Raw genomic sequence first — 25,770 nt, 5'->3', positions numbered from 1 at the left:
GAGCCTTATTTCCATCTCTGCAAAGCCATGCACAAGCAGAGAACGGTTCAGAGCACTGCCACCAACCGAAACGCTGCACAGCTCCTGGCGTGCGCCTGACAGGAACAAAGGGCCTTCAGACCGCAGTTACCAGGTGGACTGGTCCAGTCCTGCGATGTGCGTGCGCGGATTCAGATCAGCTACACAAAAGTGAAATAAAGCAAAACATCAAAACAAAGCTCTGACAAGATGACAGGGCACCATCAAGCTTGCATGAAAACCTGGAACGGGTGAAACCGCTAAGCAAGAGGAGCCACATTTCCATCCCTGTTCGTATTTCACGTTTAGCAAAAACACAACATGCTAAAAAGCCCTAAATAATTTTTAATGCTTGTTCAGTGGCCGTCCAAATCTGGTGTCTACTGTAGCCCTCAGTGGGAAAGTTACCTCAATCCCTTCCCACATGACAAAGCCAGACTAGTCACAATATCTGCAGGCAAGCAGTTTGCTTCATTTTTTTAAAATGTTTTTATTTCCTGCGAGTCGGGCTCTGTGCTGCAAGGTGCTCTGGTCTAACCCACAGTCTGTCTTCCTTGAGATCCCATAATGACCCTTCTGCTAAAACACAAGCCCTGTCTGGCTGCAGGGAAGTGGCCCTGCACACCAAGCCAGGGGAAGCATGCGAGAAGCACTGAGAGAGAGAGAGAGACCGGGCAGAGAAGCACAGAGAGAGAGAGAGAGAGACCGGGCAGAGAAGCACTGAGAGAGAGAGAGAGAGACCGGGCAGAGAAGCACAGAGAGAGAGAGAGACCGGGCAGAGAAGCACAGAGAGAGAGAGAGAGACCGGGCAGAGAAGCACAGAGAGAGAGAGAGACCGGGCAGAGAAGCACAGAGAGAGAGAGAGACCGGGCAGAGAAGCACAGAGAGAGAGAGAGACCGGGCAGAGAAGCACAGAGAGAGAGAGAGAGACCGGGCAGAGAAGCACAGAGAGAGAGAGAGAGACCGGGCAGAGAAGCACTGAGAGAGAGAGAGAGAGAGAGAGACCGGGCAGAGAAGCACAGAGAGAGAGAGAGACCACAGAGAGAGAGAGAGAGACCGGGCAGAGAAGCACAGAGAGAGAGAGAGACCGGGCAGAGAAGCACAGAGAGAGAGAGAGAGAGACCGGGCAGAGAAGCACAGAGAGAGAGAGAGAGAGAGACCGGGCAGAGAAGCACAGAGAGAGAGAGAGACCGGGCAGAGAAGCACAGAGAGAGAGAGAGACCGGGCACCTCCTGAAAGCGAGTCTATATGAAATAACGTGTTTGCCTCGGCTGCCAAACAAACGAAACCGTCCCTGCGTGCGTGCTGGCAGCGTCGTTGCTTTGCTTTCTATAAAAAGTACCTCTCTGTATCTGGCCGGAGTCCACTGTTAACATTGTTAAAAACATACTTGAATCAGCAGCCATATCGTGTTTCAGACTGCTGGTTCAGAACAACACTGCCGTGCAAAAAAAACGTTTCGACTTGGAGCGGGCTTGGAAAAGCAACATTGTCCCGTTTCTTCCACGTCACAACAAACACAAACCCGGCTCCTACTGCACAGGTGGGGCGATGATGATACTATTATTCACGAACTGGTCATTTCCGATAATTACTATATTACCACATGCGCGGTATCGACTCGGGACGAAAGCAACCGATCCCCAACTTCTTCCAACTGCGACTACAATTAAAGCGCACGTCTTTTCAACGCTGATAGCTTCGGCTGGCACCTCACCTGACACATGACTCGCCAGGGGGTACAGAGGAAGACGTCACAGCAGCCTGGCACCAAATCACCGTGAGCACACCTGGCTGGACTGCTAGCGTGTGTCCTGCGATTCAATTTACCATCGAAGCAAACAAAAACACAATCGCATGTGTGTTTTACATTACGCAAAAAAAATTCACACACGTAAATTCGAATCAATTAAAATAATTAACCCTGCATTCTAAATTACAGGTACTTTATTTACAGACAAACGGATAAAAATAAGTTTGCAGTAAAAGTTTTGAAGCGGCGGTTTAAAATACTTTAAATACAAGCTAATTGTAAATGCACAATCAAAGGAATGAAGGTAAGACATGTGCGATTGCGCTCGCTTGCTTCCCCGTACTTACAACTGATTGATGGTGTTTTGTGATATAACAGCATTGTCTGAAAAATACGGCATCATCTTCGCCCCGCAGCTCAAACACACGCGTTCGCCTCCAGACCTCCCTCCGCCGGACAAGGTGCCCCGAGTCACAGAGAGAGAAACTTCCAGGCAGACTTTCGGGCAGAGATCAAAAAAAAAAAAAACACTACCTCCTTCAAAACCGGCCTCGAAAGGTAACAGATGCCCTTTACAGTGTTCTCCTCTTCAGCATGTGTACGCTTTCCACTTTATCGCAGATAAAATAAAGGTTGCCATCGTTCAAACGGAAGCTTAAAAAAAAAAAAAAAAAGCGAAAATGAAAAATTACAATTGTTATTAAAAAAAAAAATCCTTCTTCACCAAAACAAACAAACAGAAAAAGTCGCAATATTTTTTTCCCCCAGCAATGAGACGCACCGAGGCAGAAATCACACAAGCTGTCCGGGGAATCGGTACGATGAATGCTCTTTGGAAGAGCTCAGTATAGTAATAATAATAACGTTTTCCATTTGGAGCTCCTCCGGTCTGTGTCGGGTTTAAACCCCCCAGCGTGTTGCTCTGGCAGCGAGGCTTGTGATGTACTTTTTTTCTTGCTTGTTTTATTTTTTTTCCTCCCCCAGACACGATCCTCTTAACTTTACCTCTTCGGATGGAAATGACGTTAGAAAGTTTACTGCAGCTGATTGTGCAAAATCAGGAGGCGTGGCTAAGCTTGCCATGCGTTCGACTGGACCCCGGCAGAGGGGAGGGGGCGGGGTTATGGGCGTGGCAACCAGACTACACAGCTACACAGCAATTCAACAAAACCGCACACTCATTACTCACCTTCACTTAATTGCATTAACTTTAGGTGATAATGCGTCTCTGTTGAGAACTGCTGAGAGGTGACCTGCATTTCAGCTCGATGTCTGTTAGTGGAATGCTGATTAGCACGGTGGAGGCTTTTACATTTAAAAAGATGATGCTGATTTAAGGTTGATGCAGATTTAAAAAGCCCTACAATGTTTTAAACATCGGTTGCCTATTTTTGAAGAGTATCTATTCTTCCCGCTGTATCTGCACGCAGTCCTCTTGAACTAGGAAGACCTCGCCGACTGGTCAATATTTGGGGTATGTTTTCGTCTTGAGACAGGCCAATCAATCCCTGTACAGAATAGCCTTTTTTTATTTGTTCAAATTCAGTCCGGTGCAGTTAGACCCCCTGCTTGTTTAAACGAAAAGAAATAGATCACAGTTACTGGCCGTGCATGACACCTCGATGGCATGCTGCACAGGACACCACGCAGACCAAGGGTTGTTGAAAAGGTTAACAGCAGCTGGGGCTGGTGTCCCGATAAAGGTTAAAAGGATAAGGCGTGCACAACAATAATAATAGTCACTGTAATGAATATATCTGGAGTGGCAAAGGTTCAAATCTGGTGCTTCTCTGAGTGTATCATGCATTTAAATCAATGTTTGTGCAAGGATGTGCACTGGCGTTGTTCTGTGAGACTGTCAGGTTGTTGTTCACACTAAGAAGCCCAGGTCTGATTTAATGAAACCAGTCCTGTATATAAATACACTGCCCTCCTTCCATGGCTCACTATTGACAAGTCACTGGTATTGCTTCCTATTGACACTATATTGTAGAAGTCCTGTATATACCTGTGAAAGGACCCTTCATTAAGAACTGTTAAAATCTTTCACTTTTTTATGTGCAAGTCCAGCCTGTCTGTCTGCCTGTCTGCCTGCCTGTCTGTCTGCGCAATGCTGCATATTTAGGAGCTCTTATCTCCGGAACATCTTGTTAAAAATGGTGCCTACGTTCCTGTAACAACAAGATCCCGAGATTAAAAGTGAGCCACCTCTCTTTCTGAGATAAAGAGTTCCTGCCGTGCTGTCCCGCTGTGAATCTCGCGCCGATCAAACAGGGAATCAGTTCAAAAGGAGACAGCAGTCTGCTACTGCGCAGTGCAATCAGATGTGTTCTACCCTCAGCTACTTGCTGCCCTTCCAAACCCCCCCTGTAGCCACCCCAAGCACAGCTGTTCTTGGGCTGCCTAGGAGACCATGTTCCATAACAAGACCTCGAGGTCCGAACGTGACCGGGGTAAGGTAGCAAAGGACAGGGGAGCAATCAAAAAATAAACTACATCTTGTGACAAGCACACATTACGAGCGGGTGCAGGACAGAAATCAGGGGCCAATAACTGCTTGAAAAAAACAAACAAACACAAAACCTACTTGTCTGGGAGTCTGTCTCAACACTGCATATCAAAATGCCCTTGGCTCAAGGTGGCGTGGCCAAGAGATTAAAGCTGAGCGACTTGGAGGGAGGGAGGCAGTGTGGCTCTAGTGGTTAGAGCTGAGTGACTGGGAGGGAGGGAGGCAGTGTGGCTCTAGTGGTTAGAGCTGAGAGACTGGGAGGGAGGGAGGCAGTGTGGCTCTAGTGGTTAGAGCTGAGAGACTGGGAGGGAGGGAGGCAGTGTGGCTCTAGTGGTTAGAGCTGAGAGACTGGGAGGGAGGGAGGCAGTGTTGCTCTAGTGGTTACAGCTGAGTGACTGGGAGGGACGGAAGGAGGCAGCGTGGCTCCAGTGGTTAGAGCTGAGTGACTGGGAGGGAGGGAGGGAAGGAGGGAGGGCAGTAGTATGGTCTAGTGCTTAGAGAGGAGTACTTGAAGTGTGGGAGGGAGGCAGTGTGGCTCTAGTGGTTAGAGCTGAGAGACTGTGAGGGAGGGAGGCAGTGTGGCTGTAGTGGTCAGAGCTGAGTGACTGGGAGGGAGGGAGGCAGTGTGGCTCTAGTGGTTAGAGCTGAGTGACTGGGAGGGAGGCAGGAAGGCAGTGTGGCTCTAGTGGTCAGAGCTGATAGACTGGGAGGGAAGCAGTGTGCCCTGGAGAGGTTATTTGGAGAACATCCTAACTGGAAGCAGCATGTACAAACAGCAGTCCAGCTGAGTCATCTCTGTTTTTACCTGTGTGAAAGTTCAAGCTTCCTCTTCTCAGTTCCAGCCTATTAGTCAGCAGGCAGCAGTTACTGTCTTCCACGCCTTTTTTCTTTTTTTTTATTAAATTGCAGCTCCGATTGCCAAAAACGCACCCTGTGGAAACCCAAGCCCCCCCCAAACTCGTTCTGCAGCTTCCAGAGGCTGCCTCCTCCTGCTGCTGCTTCTGCTGCTGCTCTGCCATCACAGGGATCCTGAGCACATCTTCACCAGAATGCAGGGATGGAGGTAAGACTCCCATTGCATAGCAGTTTGATCCACTCCTGGTTCCACTAGGATTTTAACAAGACAACACACCTGAGCTGGTTACCTATACACTAGTCAAGCTCGTATTAAAACCTGGAATGGGTGAAACTGTTATGCAATGGGAGTCTGATTTCTATCCCTGTAATGTAAATGAAAACCTGCCTACAGTGAATACAGCACCTCGATTACAGGCCCCCTCTGTACAAACGCCACCCTGCAACTGAGGCCATATTTTTACATGACTCGATGGACCTCAATGTTAATAGACCATCATTAAGGACACCCCACCAAAGATTGCATTTGTAAAATACTCAACTAAGTGTTTACTGGATTATATACCATAAATACAAATCAGAAGGGATTGATACTTTGACCTACCAGACTTTCTACGCCTGCAGTTCTGCGTCTTTTCAACAAGACAGCTGAGCGTAACATATACTTGCACTGACGACTCAATTAGGAGGCATTTCTAAACAGCAAGCGCCGAGGGGTCAAGCGTGGAAATACTTCTCCATACACTGTTGCACAAGCACACTTGCCTTTACTCTTCCTCAGTGTAACAGTGCAGTGATAACCGTGCAAGATATACACACAAAGGGGTCTGGGGCCCCAGCCAGCGTTCGAGGAATCTCCAAGAAAAACTCCCGGGAATTCCAGAATCTAACGACGTTCTGCCATAAACATCCAGAACTTCCAGAAATCACAAAGAAGACACCAACCAATCAACTGACTTCTCTGAATTCAGATGACATCCCGTGCACTGAGCCCAAACTGAAACACACACACACACGCGCACAGAGACAGCGCTTCCTCTATTCACACACATTCCTCAGGAACTGAACCATTGCCAGGAGGATGGGATAAAACGTGCCAAACTTTTTTCATTTCATATATATATATTAATAGCATTACTGTACAATGTTCATTTTGTGATTACAGTGTGAGGAGTACTGCTCCTTACTGAGAGTCTGCTCTAGTATTGTCATTACTGTGAGATGTCTCTTATATGAGATCATCTTGTACAGCTTGTCCAGGCATTGGGGAGGGATGGTCACTGTTAGCAGCTTATTGTAAAGGGCAGTCCAGGACTTTCTCCTGTGGGTCTGTGTACTGTCTTCAGGAGAGGCATTGCTTTCTGCATCACTGACCTCCAGACTTTGGGTCCAATACACCTGGAAATGTTCAGTTCAAAGTGACTGGAATCGGAACCGAGCCTGGGCACACATGCGAAACTGGAACTGAAATTATACCGTAACACTGACTGACTCCGGTTCAAACTCTGCATTTATTTGTCATTCCATCACACAATTCTGCTGCAATTGTAATCACAATTACAATTCATTATGGAATCAGGCACGGGCATGTGGAACAGCAGCGCTGAAAGGGTTAAAGCCGAGTGGCGCAGGATTGGTTCAAAGCGAACAGCAGTCCACACAGGAAAGGAAATGACATCACCACACCGCTATTCCCTGATGGGATCCATGTGCTTCAGTGCCAGCGAGAGACCGGTGTCCTTTGATGTGCAAACAGACAAAGCAACAGGCTTCCCTTTCCAGAGTCTTTCCACACAGCACTGTATTTTATTAGTTTGCGTATATTTGCAGGGTTTTAATTTGACATTCACATTTTTTTTTTTTTGCCAATATAGTCAAATTCAACAAACAGGAAAGCATTTGTACTTCGTTGCAACACGGAATTCAGTCACCTCCAGGTTTCTGCGAGAGTGCGTGTGTGAGGACAGACAGAGGACGAGAGCAGTCTTAAGCAACGGGAAACGACAGGACTGCTTCCTGTTTTGTTTAATCTCCTTCTCTCAACTCTCTTTTCTGCTTCCCGTACCCCTCCACCCTCCTTTTCTCAAGAAGGACACTCGCATCTCTCCTGAGCGCATCCTGTGGAACGTTCTGCTCTCGGTACCTCCAACGCACACCGGAGATATGAACTGAGCCGTGCCTTTGCAACTCCGCTTCAGAGGCAGATTCAATCAAAGAGACACAGAGCTGCTGTATCACGCTGTGTGTTCCTTGTTCTGTGGTGTGTGTTCCTTGTTCTGTGGTGTGTGTTCCTTGTTCTATGGCATGTGTTCCTTGTTCTATGGCGTGTGTTCCTTGTTCTATGGCGTGTGTTCCTTGTTCTATGGTGTTACTGAAACAAACATTTCCAGAGCACAGAGTGGCAGTCACAAAACTGTCTTAACAATTTTTATTTAAACTCACTTCAAATTATATATCTATTGATTTCAGCCCTTTGGAGTTGCCATGTCCCTCAGAAAGCTCTCAAACTGCCTGTTTTATGAAATAGGGCATTCTGGGGGTGCAGAATAAATAGCATATCACAGGGATGTAAAACAAGACTCCCGCTCTACAGCAGTTTGATCCATTCCTGGTTTTACTACGAGTTCAATAAGACACACCTGAGCTTGTTACCTGTACAATGGGGCTCGTAGTTAAACCTGGAATGGGTGAAACTGCTATGCAACAGGAGTCTCATTTCCATCCGTGATTACGCACCTTTATGGAACAGATGAATCACGAACCGCGAGACAGACCCTTCTACTGTCTAAAGCAAAGAGTGGCACGGTGCGGTCATCAGCGCTTTGCATCAGCAAAGGAAACACGTGACATCACAGAGCACGGTTAGCAAAGCAAATAATTTGTCCACCTATCTTGATAAGCAAGCAAGATTACTCACTGGTCTGTAAACTCAAGTCATTGGCTGTAAACACACATACACACAGAGAAATGTGTTTATGTCACCTGCTACCTATACGTGGGGGCTAATCAAGCACTCATTAACACCTGGAGTGGGTGCCACTGCTATGAGATATGAGAGTCTGATTTCCAGCCCTGTATCAGCACTGTGTGGTCCTGATCACACTGCCTGGGACGCCCTCCCTGACCCTCAGCAGCGAGATCTGGCACTGAATAACTTTTTCAAGTGAATATTTTTCTATGTTTATTCAAATCCAAACAGCAGAGTGACCAGGTGACTGGCTTAACCAGAATGAAAGTACCCGTTAGGAAACCAATCCGGTGTTTTTCGTCGCTACTCTCAACGAGAGCTAAACCTGTGGCTAGTGCCTCTTTCAGGGCAGTGAAGACCGAAGCGGTCTCCCCAGGGCTAAGGGCTGCACGGCTACACCGACCACACGCACTGCACTGGGCTGTCCACACTGCTAAAGCTGTGCGGCAAATTTAGCAAGCCATGCAGAGTGCACTGAAATGCGGTTAGAGAAAGGACAAAGCAATGGATTAGCTTGACACTCCAACTCAGTTCAATAAGTGTGGTTGGGGTGTTACAGACAGGGTCCGGTGAGGATTTACCGACAGGAGGATTTTCTAAGGGTGTTACCCAATGATGTCCCACTTTTCTTGTTTATGACAAGTGTCCCAGTGATCCAGGACGTCTGTCACAATCTACAGCACATTATTTCTGCACAGCTTGCGCAACTAGTCCAAGGCAATCTGTCCATCCTGTGACAGCCACAAGTTGTCAGGAGGAAGTGGAGCTGTGGTAAACAGGTCTGGGTGCAGCCGGTCCAGCCAGGAGCCTGCAGGCAGCCAGGGACTTACCCAGCTGTGTTGACTGGAGTCAGGTGACCAGCCTGCCCCACTTCCCAAGAAGTCTCTACCAGGAAGTGTCCCAGGTTAAACCCTAGCAGCCAATCACAGCCAGCGCGTGGCCTTTTAGAGTACACAGCACAGACAGGCCCGGGTGGAAGTATGCCAAGTATCGCATTTCCTGCACAATGTCACTAGTATAATAAACACTGCATTTTGGTAGCAGGTGAGGGGGGGTGGGGGCTGCATTTTAACAGCTTGAATTTTGAACACGCAAACCGACCGTCGAGAACAAGGTATGTTTGACGCCAAGTTGTTTTGAGAACAAAGCAGCTTTAAATATACAGTCACTTTCAAAACATCTTGCTTCACTAAGAAAAATACATCTTTCCACTTCAGATGCAACCCGCTGTTAAAACTGAGTTCAGAGCTCCACCTGGTGGGCTGTTAGGGTACTGCACATCTCAGAGGCCAGGCTCAGAAGAGATGTAGTAAGCTGAGCTCAGAGAGAGAGAGATGGAGAAAGAGCAAGCAGAAGGGTAGTAGACTCTTACCTTCGGGGCTGGGACCGGCGCTCCTCCTCCCCACTGTCAACCTCCTGGGAAGGAAACAGAAATAAATCAGTCATCCAGACCTCCAGGGACATACACTACAGCTCTGCTATGCTCCCATTAAAGACGCATGCACTGTGGAAGTCCCAGATGTTGTTACACCCATTAGTGTGGATATGACAGACTGCAATCACAATGCAAGGAACAATCTTTGCTGTACGGAAGTCCAGTGAACTCACAGTCACCCGCTTTCAAACAGAAACGCGTTAAGATGCTGGAGGGAAAACCCTTCTGCTGCACAGAAACCCGTTCAATACAGGAGGCTGCCATACTGCGTGCAGCCACAGGGGGGGACAGTGGTCTCCTCTCTTACACCCACGCACTTAATCTACTCATCTACTTCTCTCCTGATCCGTAAATCAGTTCACTTTCCCTGGAGGGATAAACCGTTCCAATCCCCACCCGGCTGTGGATTATACAGCCCAGCTCTGAACTGAGAGAGAGAGAGAGAGAGAGAGAGAGAGAGAGAATTAATTGTGCTGAAGGTGCTCCAACTCAGCCTGGAACAAAGAAGGACATGACTGGAGTATTTCAAATCTTAAAAGGAGCTGATAAGCACAGAAACCAGGACCAGAGGACATAGTTGGAAATGTAGTGGACACATTTCTTCACGCAGAGAGTGGGGGGGGGGGGGGGGTGGAATGGGCTTCCTAGCCACGCTGTGGAGGCAGAATCACTGGGATCCTTTAAGATCCAGCTTGACAAAGTTCTGAGATCCATCTTAATCCGAAAAGTGTGACGTACAGATGGACAAACTGCAGAGGAAAGCAACAGAACGAAACTGCCTTTGTGAGAAACAATTTGAAGCCCCGATCCTAACAAACACACACACACATGCATTCACACTCTCTCTCACACACACACACACACACACATTCGCACTCACTCACACACGCAAATCCACTTCCTGAAAAAGCCGCTACTGCCTCTAATGTGTAGAGCTCTCTGTTAAACAAAATGACCGGCTGTGACAGTGACTACATGCATGTTTAGAGAGAGAGATAGAGACACATGCACACTCTCTACTTGAATGGGTCACAGTGTTTGACTGGCCAGAACTGTCACTGACCTCACTTACAGATGCATTAACTGGTTTCCATAGTAACCAATCTACTGCACCAATGGGGAGGAATCCAACCAATCACTGGCAATCTACCCCTGCCGTTGCCAGGCAAATAACATCTGTACAGGTATTGTGCAAACTGTAGTGTTCTATAGTCCCCAGTTACGAACAGGTTTGTTTTTTTGTTTTTTTCAGTTTTGTACAGCTATACTGTTTTAAAATAAAGTGGACTATATTATTACTGAAAGCTTCTTGTAGTCAGTTATTTGGCAACTATTTTTCCTCATATTCTAAACATCTCTGTAGCCAGTTACTGGGATCAGTCCCCTACCCTCATCTCATCAACGAGCTCCCTGTCTGGACACAGTCCTGAATGTGACTCTTGTTTATTCCCAGACTGGAAACTGTCTATGTTTACTGAGAGCTGCTGGAGATCCCCCAGAATACTCATTGCGACTTTAACCCCTCACTCTCCAACCACTCCATTCTGACATATGATGTGTGCATTGAGATGGAGAACCCCACAATAAAACGATCATTGATCTGCAATGAGTTGGTTTAAGCACTGCAGTGGTACTGGATTAAGTGTAGCTCAGGAACTGACACGGGCTATTCCTGATCAAGCAGGGACAATTAGAGGGCTACTGTAAAAGTGGGAGAAGCAAAGTTTAAGAGTCTGGGTTTCCAGTGCACCCCACTCCCTACAATACACAGAAGGACACACGGTATTGTTGTTTTTGCATGCTCTATGCAAAACACAGAGGCTATTCAGATGGACCCTGGGGATGACAGCCAAAGCTCACTGCTGCAGGAACTGTGCCACACAGCCAGAGAAAGAGTGCTCCCTCCAGTCCTGGGCAGGCTTGAGGCATGGAGGCTGAGGGCTTGTGGTGATGGGTCTATCCTAATACATTGAATTGTAACCATCAAAAAGCTTGATATTGACCATTTATCCTGTACAGCAAACGTCGCGTTGTCATGAAATGGCCATTTCACACTGGACTATAGAGTTTATTTTAAAAAACAAACAAATAAATACTGTACAATGGGAGAGATCAGCACACATTTAAATAACGGACTCGTGTCTCTACAATGTTTTCACTCGTGCAGCTCAACACGTTTGCATGAATCTTTTAACTTGTAGCCGGGGTGAGAAGTGGTAATGTTTGTAAATTTGAAACTTTACTGTTAAAAAACAACACTCGCACACACTTCCCTCTCAGGTCAACACACTTCTCCTAACAACCACAACAAAAGGCTCACAACTGCTAGGCTGAGACGAAGCCTCTGTGTCTGGGTACAGCAGCTACTCCAGCCCCAGGCTCAGCACATTACCCCATTTAAAGCTAACCTAAAACGAGCCTTGACATGGCCGTGAGGTAAGAACGGGGACAACATTTCATTCAAACAGAAAGAATAATACAGAGAAGAAAACCCCGAACAGTGCTGAAAGCAATAGTAACGGTAACGCGGTGTCCGCACCGGCCGCCCCGGTTGTACCGGAGAAGCGGTGACAAGTATGAAAAGACAGGCCTCAGCGCCGCGGAAGAAATGCAAACCCAGCAGCCTGCAAACAGCGTCCCAGCCTTCAACCATACAAACATACACAGCGAGGCATTTCTGAGATAAATAAACTGCTAGATATTAATCCCGATACCGTATTGAACGAAAGATCACCGATTCAGAACCAAACAGCGGAGTATAACAAAAAAAAAAACATTAAACGTTTGTATTAGACCCGGGGGGGCTGATAACAACACAGGTTTATTTTTTGGTATCCAGCAACACAGCAGCTTTGGTAAAAAAAAAAATACAGTTATTACCTAAAAGAGATCTGTCAAAGATATTGTTAAATACAATTATACTGTATGTGGGGCCTCGTAAATTTAAAAAAAAAACAGCAACGATCAGATCCCAGGTCACAGGTAACTGTCAAACCCGTCTGGGGAGATTTCTTAGACAGTACGAACAGGTTCTCGATTTTACTCGGTTTTTGTTTTATTTATTTCAAACAGTTTGTCTTTTGTTTGGTGTCGGCTGCTACTTTGTATTTAAAGCGTTACAGCTCGTCTGGGGTGAGTGTTTGCATTATTGGTTCAATAATTACACTGTTTGTTTTGAAGTTATATTGAAACAAAACTCGTAAATATGGAAATGTTCCTCCCCCGAGTGAGGTTAGCGTTGGTGAGTTTGTGTTTGAGATAATTATGGAAAAAAAAATAAAAATAAATACGAACATAATGTAGATCTTTTATTTAACACGCTGTATTAAAAAATAATAACTTCAAAATGATATCGCAAAAAAGTCTACCGGAAGCCATGACAGAAGTGTATTTCACGTTACATTTCGAAATGTCTCCTTCTTTTTAATAGGTCAGTATTTGGTTAAGTATATGGACAACTACAAAGCGGTGTGTAATTCAACATGTTAGCGTAACGTTATTCAGCAGGTTTCATTCGACTTTACGAAGCAAAGCGAGTTAATTCTAATACTGGGGTTACCGCAGCTGCTGTAGCAGTTATCTGTACCTCAACATGACTGTGCAAAGCATCATTTACTGCACTGGACACCTCTGACTGATCTAATCTGGAGATTTTAACTAAAGACTTCAGTGCAGTAGCTCGGAAACATTTCACAGAGTCGTTATCCACATCCCTCCCAGCAATTCGACTCACTACAGGGGGGCATCCTATAAACAGCAGTACCGGCAGGCGCCAGACTGCCAGATTTGTATATTACGCTATGTTTGTAATGTAGTACTGTATTATTATATTGTACAGTTCCTTGTTAAACTCAAGCTAAATTCTGGGCGAGGTGGGACTGCCCCCCCCCCGATTCAATTTACTCGACAGTGGATTGCATTTAAGCGTTTCAATCAGCCAATTCATAATCAATTACCAACCGATCAAGAGATTGACAGTTATTTATACAAAAGCTAGCGGTTCGAAAAACAAAACTAACCGGAAAGAGAGAGCAGCGACCTATGATTAGGATCGCAGACCATTGCACGTACAATCTGCATGCATGTATACAGATACAACTCGCAAGCGGCTGAGTAAAAAAATAACAAGAAGAACATCATAATATTATTAAAGTTTGCAAATCTGTCTGCCTGTGTGCGGGGCTCAGAACCAGCGCGCCTGCGCACCGCTGCTCAGGTGGGACACTATTCTGCAGTCCCCGAAGACGCGAAACCCCGGAAAACCCACCCAAAAATCTGCAAAAAAAAAAACTCAAAATGAGGCGAAACTCACCGAGGCGGAAGGACTGGAGGTGGCGCTCGGGGTAGGGGACCTCTGCACAGTGACTAACGCCATTTAGGGGTCGGTGCGGACCGGCAAAGACATCACTCCGGGTACATTGACTCGGCTTCTGCGTTTTCTTCTGAGAGGACTGGGAGCTGCAGACTGTGCGCTGCGCATGCGCTCCACCAGACCTGTCAAACGGGAGGGTGACCCGTGATATGCTGGCCGCGGCCACTCGTGAATGCTGCACACACGCACACGCAGTCAGTAATTCATACTTTATATCACGCCTGAAAATACACAGGATTTCAATGTCAGTAACTGAAAACATAATGACCAAATTAATTAATACGCACTTGATTTGTTATTGTATTTCATTATTAAAATTCGTTACATACATACATAAATAAATGGCACTTTAAATGAAACACGTTTACATATATACATCAATAAAACCATACCAATTTCCTGTGCATGTTTTAGTGTAGTTTATTCACGTTGTGCCCACCAGCACAGGCACATCTCGATAGTGGAAGCACGCATACAGAGATATCTAAGTATTGAAAGTTAATACAGAGCTGGACTAGCGCCTGTCTGTTTCCCTTTGTATTGTATTGAAACAGCGGCTGCAGATAAACACGTCTCAAATCAGAGAACAATGTAATACATTCAGAGAGCTGGTAATTGGTCTTGCTGTAACTCATAAAGAAGTTACTAACTACCCCCCCCCCCTCGCAGCCTGCAGGAATGGCGTCTGGATCCATTGCTTAGCAACCTGCAGTATACACAACACTGCTGAGCACAGGCCACACAGACACACACGAGGGAGTCAGAGAGAGACTGTAACCTGTATTGCCACAATACACTCAAACACAGAGAGAGGAACTTAAGTCCCAGGTAAACTGCCTGCCTGTCACCTAGCAGCGCTCCCAGCACTAAGGTAGAGGCCGGTGAATGCAGATGATACAGAGGGGGGCCAGTGAGTAAGGTAGCTGGGACCACTCATCATTACACGCATGCTGCTGGAGCTGTGATTGAACCTGCGTTGTGTGGAGAGGGGAATTACCGTTGATTGGTACTCAATTGTAAAGGTGAGAGAAGGACCGCTCTTCTTGCTTTGAAATTAACACATTAATGAATGGATTTGTTTAATAACTGCCGATAAATACTTCTTAAAGGCAATTCCGAGCCGTTGTTATGAGTCTAAATCAGGTTTCAAGGGCTCTCCAGCAGAACATAACGAATATAAACGATTAAACGATTTAAAAAGCGCAGCGCATCCGATTGTGTTGAAACTTCTCCCGATGAGAGCCAGCAAATAAATAAACAATCAGAAAAAAAAAAAAAAAAAAAACATTTCTTAAAAGCTGCACTTTTACGATTTTCATGGAACTCCTGTTGGATAGCGAGTGTTCGGTTCAGTGGACAGAACATTAAGTAGATCTGAAAGAAGCGAGTGGAGAGCCACAGTGTTTCCTAAATGTGTTACTGCAGTCTGCACCTGAAGTTCAGTTTGGTTGTTGCCATGGACCCAGGATGGGGTGTCCCGCTACATTCTTTGGGTGCAAAACGATAGAATCCCCTGGTAGTTGACTTCCATATTATTCCGTTACTCCCACTTGAGATTAAAATGGGTGTCTCTTTTCTATACACCCTGTGGATGTTGGTTACGGTGACGTACCTGGTACTGCACGTTACAGTTAGGCTTTCTTGCTTGTTTTTGCCCCCATAGGAGTACTACTCACACACACACGCACGCACGCACACACACACATGGCTGCATCCTCCGGCTCTGTTCTTCCCAAAGGCTCCAAGCAGCTTGTCAGCTGTGAGAGGGTCCCAAGGACTGGACAGGACTGGAAAGTCACCCTGGATGCCCAGGTCCACAGGAAAGCTCTAGAGCTGCAGCAGAGGAAAGCCGCTGAGCTGAAGAGGGAGCGGGAGGCGGGGCAAAAACTGGAGAGGCGTGTCGCAGTGGACGTGCTGGCCAGTGATTGGTTCACTCCAGACAAGCACACAGCACACACCAGGTGAGGAAAGTTGTCACAGTTTCGGTTTATTGTTTATTTGATTAGTAATAGCTGTTAACATGTGCAAATAAATCAATGCTGGATCTTTCAACACGCCATACTCCGTCAGTAGACTTATTTTCCTCTATAAAGAGGAACAACATCTCAACTAACTCACTAGCCCTCAAAATGAAATGTCCGAGTTGTTTATTTCTGGTTGGGTAATTTTATTGGATTTATTTATTTATTTTCTTGCTGAAACTTTCTGGAAAAATGATAACTCTGTATTTTGAGTGTAAGTGTAAGTTACCTGTCAGTAAAGATTGACTAGCTTTGAGATGCCAGCCCTTGCTGTCGTGTCGTTCCCCCCAGGGCGTACCTTCTTGAGGCGCTGTTGCCTACCCTGCTGCCTGGGCTGGAGAAGCTTCTCACAGAGGCTGGGAACAGACAGCTCCTGGAGGAAGGGGCTACAGGGGGGCAGGCTGGGGCAGAGCAGGAGTTTAACCCCATCAATTACCTGGCACAGCACCTGATGAGGAACCACCCCAAGATCTGCCCCTTGGACCCCTCCCACCCTTACACCCGGGGGCTGAGGCAGGTGCTGCAGCAGCTCAAGGAAGAGCAGGTGGACTTGGAGGACAACAGGTGAGTCCGTGTGCTGTCTGCGCAGAGGCAGCGTGGACCCAATCCGAAAATACTGTATCGCCTGGTCTAGACCGGCGCGTTCACCATCCGATCAGGTGACTGAGGTCAATGGATCCTGTTCACAAAGCTTGAACTCCTGTTCCTTCATCAGACAACGGAGCCCTCATATGGGGACGGGGACAAGAAAACTGTCTTCTAGTGTTTACATGGGGGACATACAGAAGACGCAAATACATGCTAACATATGAGGATGGCATTTTATCCCTCCATGGGAAAAAAAATTGAAATTCAATGAAAATATATATTTATTATGTGTCCACAAAGAGTTAAATAATTTCAAGAATATTTATGTTCTAGTCGTATTCGTTTTTTTTAAAAAAAAAAACCCTCTTAAAACCTGTATGTTACAAGAAGCCCCCTAGACTAGTGGCAGTACTCAGTAATCAGCCCTTATTGGAAAACACATAGAGTGCAGCACAGGGACAATTTGCTTAAGCAAATCCAACACTTTGTGATGCGGAAAAAACATCCACTGTAGAACAGGAGGATCCAAGGAATGCACAACCAGATTCTAGAACTAGAATCAGGGATATGGAACTGCTTTCTAGAAGACCCCTCTCCGCTGTACGACTCAGACTCACGGCTGCTTCTTTTCACAGCTAACGGCAGGCCGAGCCTGTCTTCCTCTAATTTATATCCATTATTACCTCCATTATTTGTCTGATTACCGTGGCTCATTGGCTGCCAGGGTGATTTGTCTGGGGCGGATGGCTTCCCATTTATTTTCACAGCCCATAAAGCCTGTAATGTGGCAGTGGTGTGGAGGCCCTCCCCTTGATTGATCTCTCCCAGTACAGGCCTCTGCAGCTCAGACAGCGCAAAGTGACCTGCAGCCCCTTCCAATGGGTGTCTGTGCAGTCCTATGCAATCCCATTGATATTCTGCCCATGTAAATCGTTTATTCAGGGATAGCAGCTCAGTATCTTTAATACACCGCTAACATATATTGTGTTGTTGCGTGTCTGTGCTGCAGGCTGGTCCAGATGAAGCTGCGGGTTCGAGAGACGCGTGAGCAGCAGGTCAGAGCAGAGAGGGTGCGGTCCCAGGTGGGGGAGAGGAGGAAGGAGGCTTTGAGGGCACAGTTCACTGAGTGGAGCCTGGAGCCAGACCAGACCCTGCAGCTCAGACTGGTAAGGGATGAGAGTGGGCGCACTGCACACAGGGCGATGCCCACGCGGCGATGGGACTGTAGACTACAGTAGACTACAGCAACTTACTGTTCACCAACCAGCCCATGAGAGCTGCTAACCGAATCGAAGGCACAGCATCTGATCCAAGCCAGAAAGAGGCCGGCAGACTCACATGTAGGGCAGGGATTCGATGGGATTAAACTGGGATCACAGCAGGATGATGGAGAGATTAGGACAATTAGGGTCTGGATTAGTATTACGGGACAAGAGATAAGAGCTGGGGTCCGTGTTAGCGTAAAGGAACACGCGGAAAAAACCGTTTTAATTACAGCCAAACCAGGAGGGGGAGGAAGGAGGCCCAGGCTCCTGTCTACTGCAGAGAGCGAGCGTCTTCACTGGTTACCGCTGCTGTCTTTCAGCACAGACCTCATCGTTTTGTTCTGGGTCACGAATCATCCAGGGAATTGGGATGGTGTTGAAGAAGCAGGAATACCCACTTTACTATATCTCAGTTGTTCTGTTGCACTGCAGGTTGTCCAGCCCTCAACATCGAATGCAATATCTGTACTGCACATCACCACAGCAGACCAGCATGAGCAGCACATGCACCTCAGACTTCTAATCAGCACTGCCCTGGAGAATCCAGCTGCTGAATGAATGGACGGACAGACACATTAACAGCCCCCTCTGCTGAGCGCAGGCTGTTATGTAACACTGCCTTAGCTGTTACTGTTGTCACCGTGTCGATAACAAATTCGTTTGATCACTTTGCAGGTTCAGAACGCTCTGAGGGCGTTTCTGGAGATCTCCAGCGCTGACCTGTCCCCAGAGAGAACAGGTGAGCTTCTTCAGAGCTCCTTATTAATATAGTAAAGCTGTAGTAGGCTTTTCCTTGCACTGAGCTCCCCCCCTGCTGTCTCCCTGCAGGAGTGCAGTATGACCGGGAGCTGGACTCCGCTGAAGACTCTCAGCAGACACTGAAGCAGGAGCACTTTGAGGAGGTGAGTGCCCGGCCGTGTCCATCTCCATTAAGGGTTCCTGCGTGGTTTGCCATGCTGCAACAGCGTCTCTCTTTCTCCCTCTCCCCAGTACGTGTTCAGCTTTATCGCCAGTCTGTCCACCGATGATTTCGAGCGGTTCCTGCTGCACCTCTCCCTCTGCGCTCAGGATCACCGACGGGAGCAACACAGGGAGCTCTGGAGACAGACCTTCTCTCAGCTGTTCCAGGACTGCGACAGCGCAAAGGTACCACCAGACGAGCGGCGAGATCCAGAGGTGTGCTGGTGTGCGGCTCTTCGCACCGCCTCTCTGAGCTTTACTACACTTTGAGACCGTTTGTTTTAACCTCGTATCCCAATTCATTGAGAAGTGAGCGGTTAGTGCTGACCACTGTCTGTCTGTCTGTCTGCCTGACTGTCTGTCTGCATGTCTCTCTGTCCCTGCAGACAGGATTCCTGGACAGACGGAGGGTTCTGGCCACGCTGGAGGGTTTCTATGACGGGTGTGACAAGAGTGTGAGAGTCACGCTGCACAACCCACAGAGCTGTGAGGATCTTCATAGATCTGAAACAATGAATCATGAATCGGGAAATATGAAATAGTCCTTATAAGAGAAAGGTTTTTTTTAAAGATATTGAGTTTAAAAAAAAAACAGTTCCTTTTTTTTCATTTTTCACAAATGAATTAGTTCTGTGGAAAGTGCGCTGGAGTAAAAGACAAGGAGGATGTGAATCCCATTGAGTTGACGTTGCTCCTCTCCACTGTATTGACATGCTGGGGATAGAGCCCCATCTAGGGGGTTTAAACAGTACTGCAGTGCATTTTAAAAAGTGACATTAACAGCTTTTTTAATCAGTCTGTTTCATAATAGGTGATCCCAGTGATCCCACGTATCACGGTTACCATATGACAGCGTGTACACTGGGACAGTCTGACACAGTGCAACTCACACCCCAGTGTATTCTGGTAAGTGTAGTCCTGCTGTGAATGGTACCTGGGACAGGTAAAACCAGAATGCATTGGGGTGACTTGAAAAGTCTGAACGGTCCCAAATTGTCCCAGTGTACATGGAGTCACATGGTAACCCTGACCCTATGACCATGCTGTATATTTCTGCACAGTCTGGTAATTCTGATCCTCCCTGCCTCCCCTCTCGCTCCCAGGGCCAGTTCGGGATCCAGGCAAGTTGGACTCCACTGTATTCTGGAACAACCCCTCCGAAGAGAAAGAGGAAGAGACTGCGGGAGAGACCCGGGAACCCTCTCCATCAATCGCAGCCAGCACAGAGACAGAGCCAGCCAATGGAGAAGAGGGGGTGGGCGAGCTAGGGGTCCCTGCGGGGGAAGAGGGGCGACCCCCAGAGGAGCGGACCCCATCAGGGATTGAGATTGAGGAGACAGACTCCGACGAGTCAGAGGAAGGTGGTCTGAATCTGACGACTCTGGGTCTAGGTGAGTGCTGTCTGTCGCAGTTAGAAAGCCAGAGCAGGTTGCACAAAGCCACAGTGCCTGCAGGTGCCTCTGCGTGTGTGTTTGCCCTCTGCAGAACCTGACCCAGAGAGCTTGGGGCCCCACAGGGGGGTGAGCGCCTTCAACCGCAGGGCCCTCGACCTGCCTCAGTTCCTACAGCTGCTGGACACCTTCCTGGGAGAGGCAGCCCCGAAATACGCTGTGCAGAGCCTGGTGGGGTACCTGCGGGTGGGGTACCGCGAGACGGAGCAGGAGAGGCTGAAGAGGCTGGAGAAGGTAGCGTGTGGGTGGGGACTAAAGACGAACTGAAGGGTGGAGGCAGAGAAGGGTCTGGGGTTGGGGGGAGGCAGAGAAGGGTCTGGGGTTGGGGAGGGTGGGGTTTTGAGTTTGGATACTGGCTTGTATTAAATGCCTGTAGTGCAGCTGCTCTCTCTGTGCTGCAGACGCGGAAGGAGGCAGTGTTGGCTCAGCGCCGGCTCGCCCTGGACGCCTTGTTTGAGAAGTGCGATAACGAGGGGAGTGGGCTGCTGGAGCGAGGGGAGGTGGAGAGAGCGCTGAGCCGCTACAAGGAGGGAGCGGAGGGAGGGGCCATCAACAGAGGTGAGGCACAGCGAGGCTTCAAAGGCAGGTCTTTCTACCTGCGTTTGAATCTTTAATTTACAGTAACAGGAATTTCATGCTTGTGTCCCTGGTTTCCTGCTCAGAGTCTCCCCCGCTCTTGTCTCTGGCAGCGTGGGAGTGCCTGGGCCCCCCGCGCCCCTCTCTCTCCCGGGGGGATTTCCACGTGCTCCTGCAGGCTGTGATCTCGGAACTGCCTCCCGAGGGGGGCCAGGAGGGGGGCTTCGACAGGCTGCTGCAGTTCCTGGCGGAGAGTGCTGAGCGGTCCCTGGCTGAGCGCTCCAGGGGGACCAAGCGCAGGAAGTGGCTGCACCAGATTCACAGAGCGGCCCTGACTGGAGGATCCAGCCTGGAGCCAGTGTACCGAGCCGTGTTCCAGACCCTGCACCGGGTGAGAGTGGGGGCAGGAGAGGGGCTAGGAGAGGGGCTAGGAGGGCAATACAGAGGGGCAATGAGGTGACGCAGTCCACGTCTGTGTGTGTGCGCACGCATGCATGTTTGTGTGTGTGCATGCTGTCACTTGCAACCTTTCTGAAAACAAGGCAGAAAAGCCAATATGAAACAGCAGGAAGGGAACATAAGGCATTTTGACTGCACGGAATCCAGGGGGCATTGAGGGTGTGATGAAGCGGTTTCTTAAGCAATGCCGTTACCCATCCTGTCGCGTGCCTGTCTTTGTCAGGACGCCGAGGCTCATGGGAACAACAAGCTGATCAGCGCCTCGATCGCCCTGCTGGAGGGGAGTGACAGGCTGCGCTACACGGCCTGCACTGCTGAGGACGCCCCCTACGTGCTGAACAAGGAACTGACCAGAGACATGGAGAAGGGAGTGAGGTAACGGCAGAGAGACTCCTGTAATGTAGGGGGCGCTGTGAGAGGAGCCTGGGGGAAAGATATTTCCACTTCAATGGCCTTTCTAATGTTTTATGGCTCTCTTAATAACACATTGGAAACTCGTCAGCATCGCATTTGGAGCCCTGATTTGTTTGTGGAGGAGTTGCTGATGGTTTTTCTTGGCCCCTCCCCCCAGCTTCACCGCAATGGATGATGGGAAGCCTGTGCACGTTCCCCGTGTCCGTCTCCACGGCAACGTGCAGTTCTGGAACACGCTGCGGCCCGATGAGGAGCGCAAGGGCTCGTTCGTCGCAGTGCCCCTCAGGGACCCCTGCGGCAGGGCCATCGGGGTGCTGGGTGTGGATACCCTCAGGGAGCCCCAGGAGAGGAACATCTTTCTCCGGCATGAGATCGAATTCTATCAGGTGCTTCATACAGAGTGTCTACCTGCCTGCCTGCCAGCCAGCCAGCCTTCCCTCCTCCACTCTCCACTCCTCTCTCAATCTCCTGCTCCTCTCCTCTTTCTCCTCTGTCTCAGCCTCTCCTCTCTCTGCAGGGAGTCGGTAACACGTTTAGCCTGGCCTTCCAGCATGTCCTCTCCCTGAAGAACATCCTCTGCATCGTGGACAGCGCCACCTCCTGGCTGTACAGCCGGGCGCCCAGCGTGCGCAGCGTGACCACGTACCTCATGGAGCCGGCGGGAGAGACGGTAAGATCCCTGGTTGGCAGAACTCGCCCGTTCCACAAACTGAACGAGAGAGTGGCAGCGCCCCGGGACTCTGTGTCAGTCTCTAAATGGTTGACTTCCCAGTGACACCCTGTGATCCCGTGACCTGCGATCCCCGCCCCTGAGACGTTCTGACCCCCCTGTCTGTTGTTGCAGGGTTCTGATTACACACTGAGGAAGATGATGGTTCTGGACAGTCAGACAGGCCGCTCCCGTCTGCTCTCCTCCCCAGCCAGCCTGAGACGCAGAGACCACCTTTTCAGGTGCAGCACCGCAAGAGGGGCAAAATCCACCCGATAACAGCAACAAAACACAGCATTTAACCCTGCGTGAAATAACACGGCTCACAAACTCAGAAACGCAGGCTTTAGTCATGTGATCAGCATCATTTGTTACATGAATACAGGTCATTAAATCTAAATAAGTGAGTAGGGCTGAATTGAAAATGAATCGGAGCTCAGAAGACTTGCATAAGATATTCCTGTGGTGTGCCTGTGGGGATTCGTTACGAGTTTGCAGCTGTTATTTGAAAGTATTAGCAGAACTGTAATAGCGCCCCCTCCTCCCGCTCTGCCTCTCTGCGCAGGGACTACCTGTTCAAGTGCTGTGACAGCTCTGAGACACTGAGCCGCGTGGCGTACGGAGAGCAGCGGGTGGTCGTGCCGCTCCGAGACCCTGGCGGGCGCGCGCTGGGCGTGGTGGATCTCAGCTGCGGGCAGCAGGGGGCGCTGCGGCCCCACGAGCACAGGGACCTGCAGGGGATGGTGCGCATGGTCCAGGCTGCCTGCTGCCAGCTGCTCTGGGAGACTTCCGGGCTGGCAAGGCCAAGCAGGCTGCTCGGTAAGATGGGACAGGGACAGGGGACAAGGGCCAGGGGACACGTCTCGTCATTCTTCTCTAAATCTTATTATCATTTGTCCCTAATCTGTCTTAATGTACCTGGCTTTGGGCTTGCCTAGAGAATCCTAACTCTAATGAGGTGTGTGTCTCACCAGGAAGATCCCTGTTTTAATGGTTCAGATGGCAGCTGTATTTGACTTCCCTTATTAAAGTTTCCCATAGCAAAAGCATAGCTATGGAAAAGCAGGGTAAAACTGCAAAAACACAGTGAAAAAATACAGTGGAAAAATACAGTGGAACAATACAGTGGAAAAATACAGTGGAAAACCTTTTAAACATGCCAACGACAATCTAGAACAGTTTCCTGATCCTTTATCTAACCTACAAGTTCAATATTTCTGGTTAGGGTCCTGTAGCCAGCACAGCCACAGTAAGTATTGAGAGTGCTGTCAGGGAGCGGTGATGTAATGATTTATCCCTTGTGTAATTGCCCTCCGCAGAGGCAGAGGGCGCCGGTGGGGAGGAGCGAGTGGCCCTCCTGTTTCTTCGCTTCATGCTGGAGGACCTGCGGGGCTGCGTGCGCAGACTTGACCACCAGTCATTCGCCGAGCTCAAGAGCTACAAGGACCCACCCCCCGTCGTGCACCAGGTGCTGAGGGCGGTGCTTCTGATGCTCCACCCACACTGGGAGGAGACTCCCGAGATTGACAGATGGAGCCAGTGCAGGCTGGTGAGCTGTTTTGTTGTTCGTTTTTATTATCGTGCTCCAATCTGATCTCCGCGATACATTATTTGGTAGATATTAGTAGATGATGATATATTGGAGTTTAATCACTAAACCATTAGGGATATTGCTAAACTGTTTAATCAAAGTCAGCAGTGTGGCACATATATGATAGAGTTTATACAGCAGTAAGTGTACAGTGCAGAGCAAGGCAATTTTATTTAGACAATCAGTATGATTCATCATTAATGTTTTCTTAACGCATGGTAGTTCATGAAGTATTGCTCCACTTATCGAGGCGATGGTCTGCAATGCTAAGCCAGATCCTTATCCAGCAATGGCTTGAAGCTCTATTAAAAACAGAATCATAGAAGTGACATTGAAGTCTCTCTAACAGTAAGGTATCAACACTGAAGTGTGTCCCCCCCCCCCCTACCAATCTCAGAAGGTGAACAGCGATCTGGTCCGAAAGGTGTTGCACTTTGACCCCACAGCCCACTCGGTGCAGGTAGAGCGAGAGGAGCTGGCAGCATGCCTAGCAGGTGAGGAACCCCAGTGTCATGTGACGCTTTGACTCAGCCAGACCGCCCTGCCTGCCTGCCTGACTGACTGTGTTGTCTACGTGTGATTCCCCGGCAGGTATTCCCCGTGGAGAGGTGTGGCAGCACGGGTCGCTCCCAGCCGAGCACCTCTATAACTGGGTGTCTGTGTGTCTGTCCCTGCTGGAGCAGGCTGAGAAGCTGCGTCAGTCTCGGGAGCCAGCCCCCTCCAACTCTGACACACTGCAGAAGGACCCCCCCCACCCCAAGCAACAGCAAGAAACTGAAAGCCACCAGCTGTAGGAGCGACTTTTTAAAATAGACACTACTGTTCCCCTGCTGAATATAGAAGGAAAGCTCTGTGTATTTGTAGGAATGCATGTGTAGTATTTGTAATAAATATCTGAACACAAGCCTGTCCTGGTACTTCATGGGTTAATAGTGCCCTCTCTTTATTTCGCTATCTGGTTTACACATCAAAAACTGGGACATACTGAAAAGTCAATTTGCAAACGTTCCTTACAATTTCAGTGTCAGCCTGGCCTTGCCGTGAGATAATCGAATCTGTGAAAGACTGAGGGAGCTCTGTGCATGCGTTTGCATTGCAGTGCTAAAGTTTACTGTCATGGAAGCTGAATGGTCCAGATGGAGACCCCCCCCCCCCCCTCAGAAAACAACATTTAAAAATCACTCTGATGGGAGTGTTGAGAATGCACTAAAAATTCGCTCCCCTGAGTCACACTCCTCCCCTCTGAAACTGAACTGCAATCTGCCTGAGAGCATCAGTCAATGAGGCTGAGATGAGGGCCCGATAAGCAGGGAGCTGTCCTGGAGTGACCCGGCTGATAATTACTTCTCCTCCCGGGCCTGATGCAGATAGGGAAGCCACATGCACAGGAAGGCGCTGCAGATCCTGGCAGGGCTGTGAAAGGCAGTCGTCGGAACACACTGTCGATAAACACGGCAGATTACATCTTTTAATAAAGCCTTGTGTCTTTGGTTTTCTTTTTAATAAAAACACAATATTAAAGTTTGTGACAGACAGTATCGCTGGGGCAATTTCTTTGTGTTCCACCAGCACTTTGACAGTCCAAACTGTAGTTATTATTATTATTATTATTATTATTATTATTATTATTATTATTATTATTATAATGAACCAGAGCCCCTGGATTGTTGCCAAGGTGGAAGGCTGTGTTTTTGTGTCTGGTTCGGCTGCTCTTCTGTGTGAATGTAGGGCTGTGGTAAGCTTTACATAAGTTTATCCTGTGTGGGTTCTTTTGAAAAGAAGGGCGTTTCATTCCTTATAGAGGAATCAACAGCATGCAAACCCGA

The 25,770-nt window shown here is 48.4% G+C and overlaps 2 protein-coding genes across 9 annotated transcripts in view; one reads left to right on the top strand and one right to left on the bottom strand.

Moving 5' to 3' along the window:
• LOC121308645 (protein phosphatase Slingshot homolog 2-like) overlaps nt 1–14,002 on the bottom strand; it is a 34,399-nt gene extending 20,397 nt beyond the window's left edge. For 2 of the 5 annotated variants that reach the window (XM_041241159.1, XM_041241160.1), the window contains exons 1-2: nt 1,361–1,860; nt 131–179 (exon numbers count right to left, since the gene is read on the bottom strand). In XM_041241159.1, coding sequence (XP_041097093.1) covers nt 131–179; nt 1,361–1,424 — 113 coding nt within the window. In that variant the 5' untranslated portion in view covers nt 1,425–1,860. Of the gene's footprint in view, nt 1–130; nt 180–1,360; nt 1,861–2,118; nt 2,361–9,475; nt 9,520–13,850 lie in introns of those variants that run through there. The other 3 variants (XM_041241161.1, XM_041241162.1, XM_041241163.1) reach the window with 3 other exon arrangements.
• On the top strand, nt 12,089–24,863 carry LOC121308647 (EF-hand calcium-binding domain-containing protein 5-like). 4 transcript variants are annotated; one of them, XM_041241166.1, is made up of 20 exons: nt 12,089–12,670; nt 15,574–15,871; nt 16,223–16,495; nt 17,529–17,685; nt 18,460–18,523; nt 18,613–18,686; nt 18,775–18,930; nt 19,131–19,230; nt 19,848–20,135; nt 20,230–20,429; nt 20,597–20,753; nt 20,885–21,162; nt 21,454–21,605; nt 21,802–22,030; nt 22,162–22,314; nt 22,489–22,595; nt 22,919–23,172; nt 23,673–23,902; nt 24,342–24,438; nt 24,536–24,863. In XM_041241166.1, exons 2-20 carry the CDS (start codon nt 15,615–15,617, stop codon nt 24,736–24,738), a joined length of 3,429 nt encoding a protein of 1,142 aa, XP_041097100.1. In that variant the 5' UTR covers nt 12,089–12,670; nt 15,574–15,614; the 3' UTR covers nt 24,739–24,863. The 4 variants fall into 4 exon arrangements, with proteins under 4 accessions (XP_041097100.1, XP_041097098.1, XP_041097101.1 ...); XM_041241164.1 differs by lacking the exon at nt 12,089–12,670 and adding an exon at nt 14,090–14,932; XM_041241167.1 differs by lacking the exons at nt 12,089–12,670; nt 24,536–24,863 and adding an exon at nt 14,090–14,932 and having other exon boundaries at nt 24,294–24,379.
• Nucleotides 24,864–25,770: the final 907 nt, after the last annotated feature.

Source organism: Polyodon spathula, unplaced genomic scaffold (genome assembly GCF_017654505.1).
Source record: "Polyodon spathula isolate WHYD16114869_AA unplaced genomic scaffold, ASM1765450v1 scaffolds_764, whole genome shotgun sequence".
Lineage (NCBI taxonomy): Eukaryota > Metazoa > Chordata > Actinopteri > Acipenseriformes > Polyodontidae > Polyodon > Polyodon spathula.
Note: the sequence above shows the minus strand (reverse complement) of the source record. Positions and strands in the feature narration are given on the sequence as shown.

Bases quoted from the DNA above. Each gene is read 5' to 3' on its own strand.
- LOC121308647 (XM_041241166.1), top strand. From the start codon at position 15,615: ATGGCTGCATCCTCCGGCTCTGTTCTTCCCAAAGGCTCCAAGCAGCTT. The intron at 20,136-20,229 runs GTGAGTGCTGTC...TGCCCTCTGCAG, and splicing joins TCTGACGACTCTGGGTCTAG to AACCTGACCCAGAGAGCTTG. The intron at 20,754-20,884 runs GTGAGGCACAGC...TGTCTCTGGCAG, and splicing joins GGGAGGGGCCATCAACAGAG to CGTGGGAGTGCCTGGGCCCC.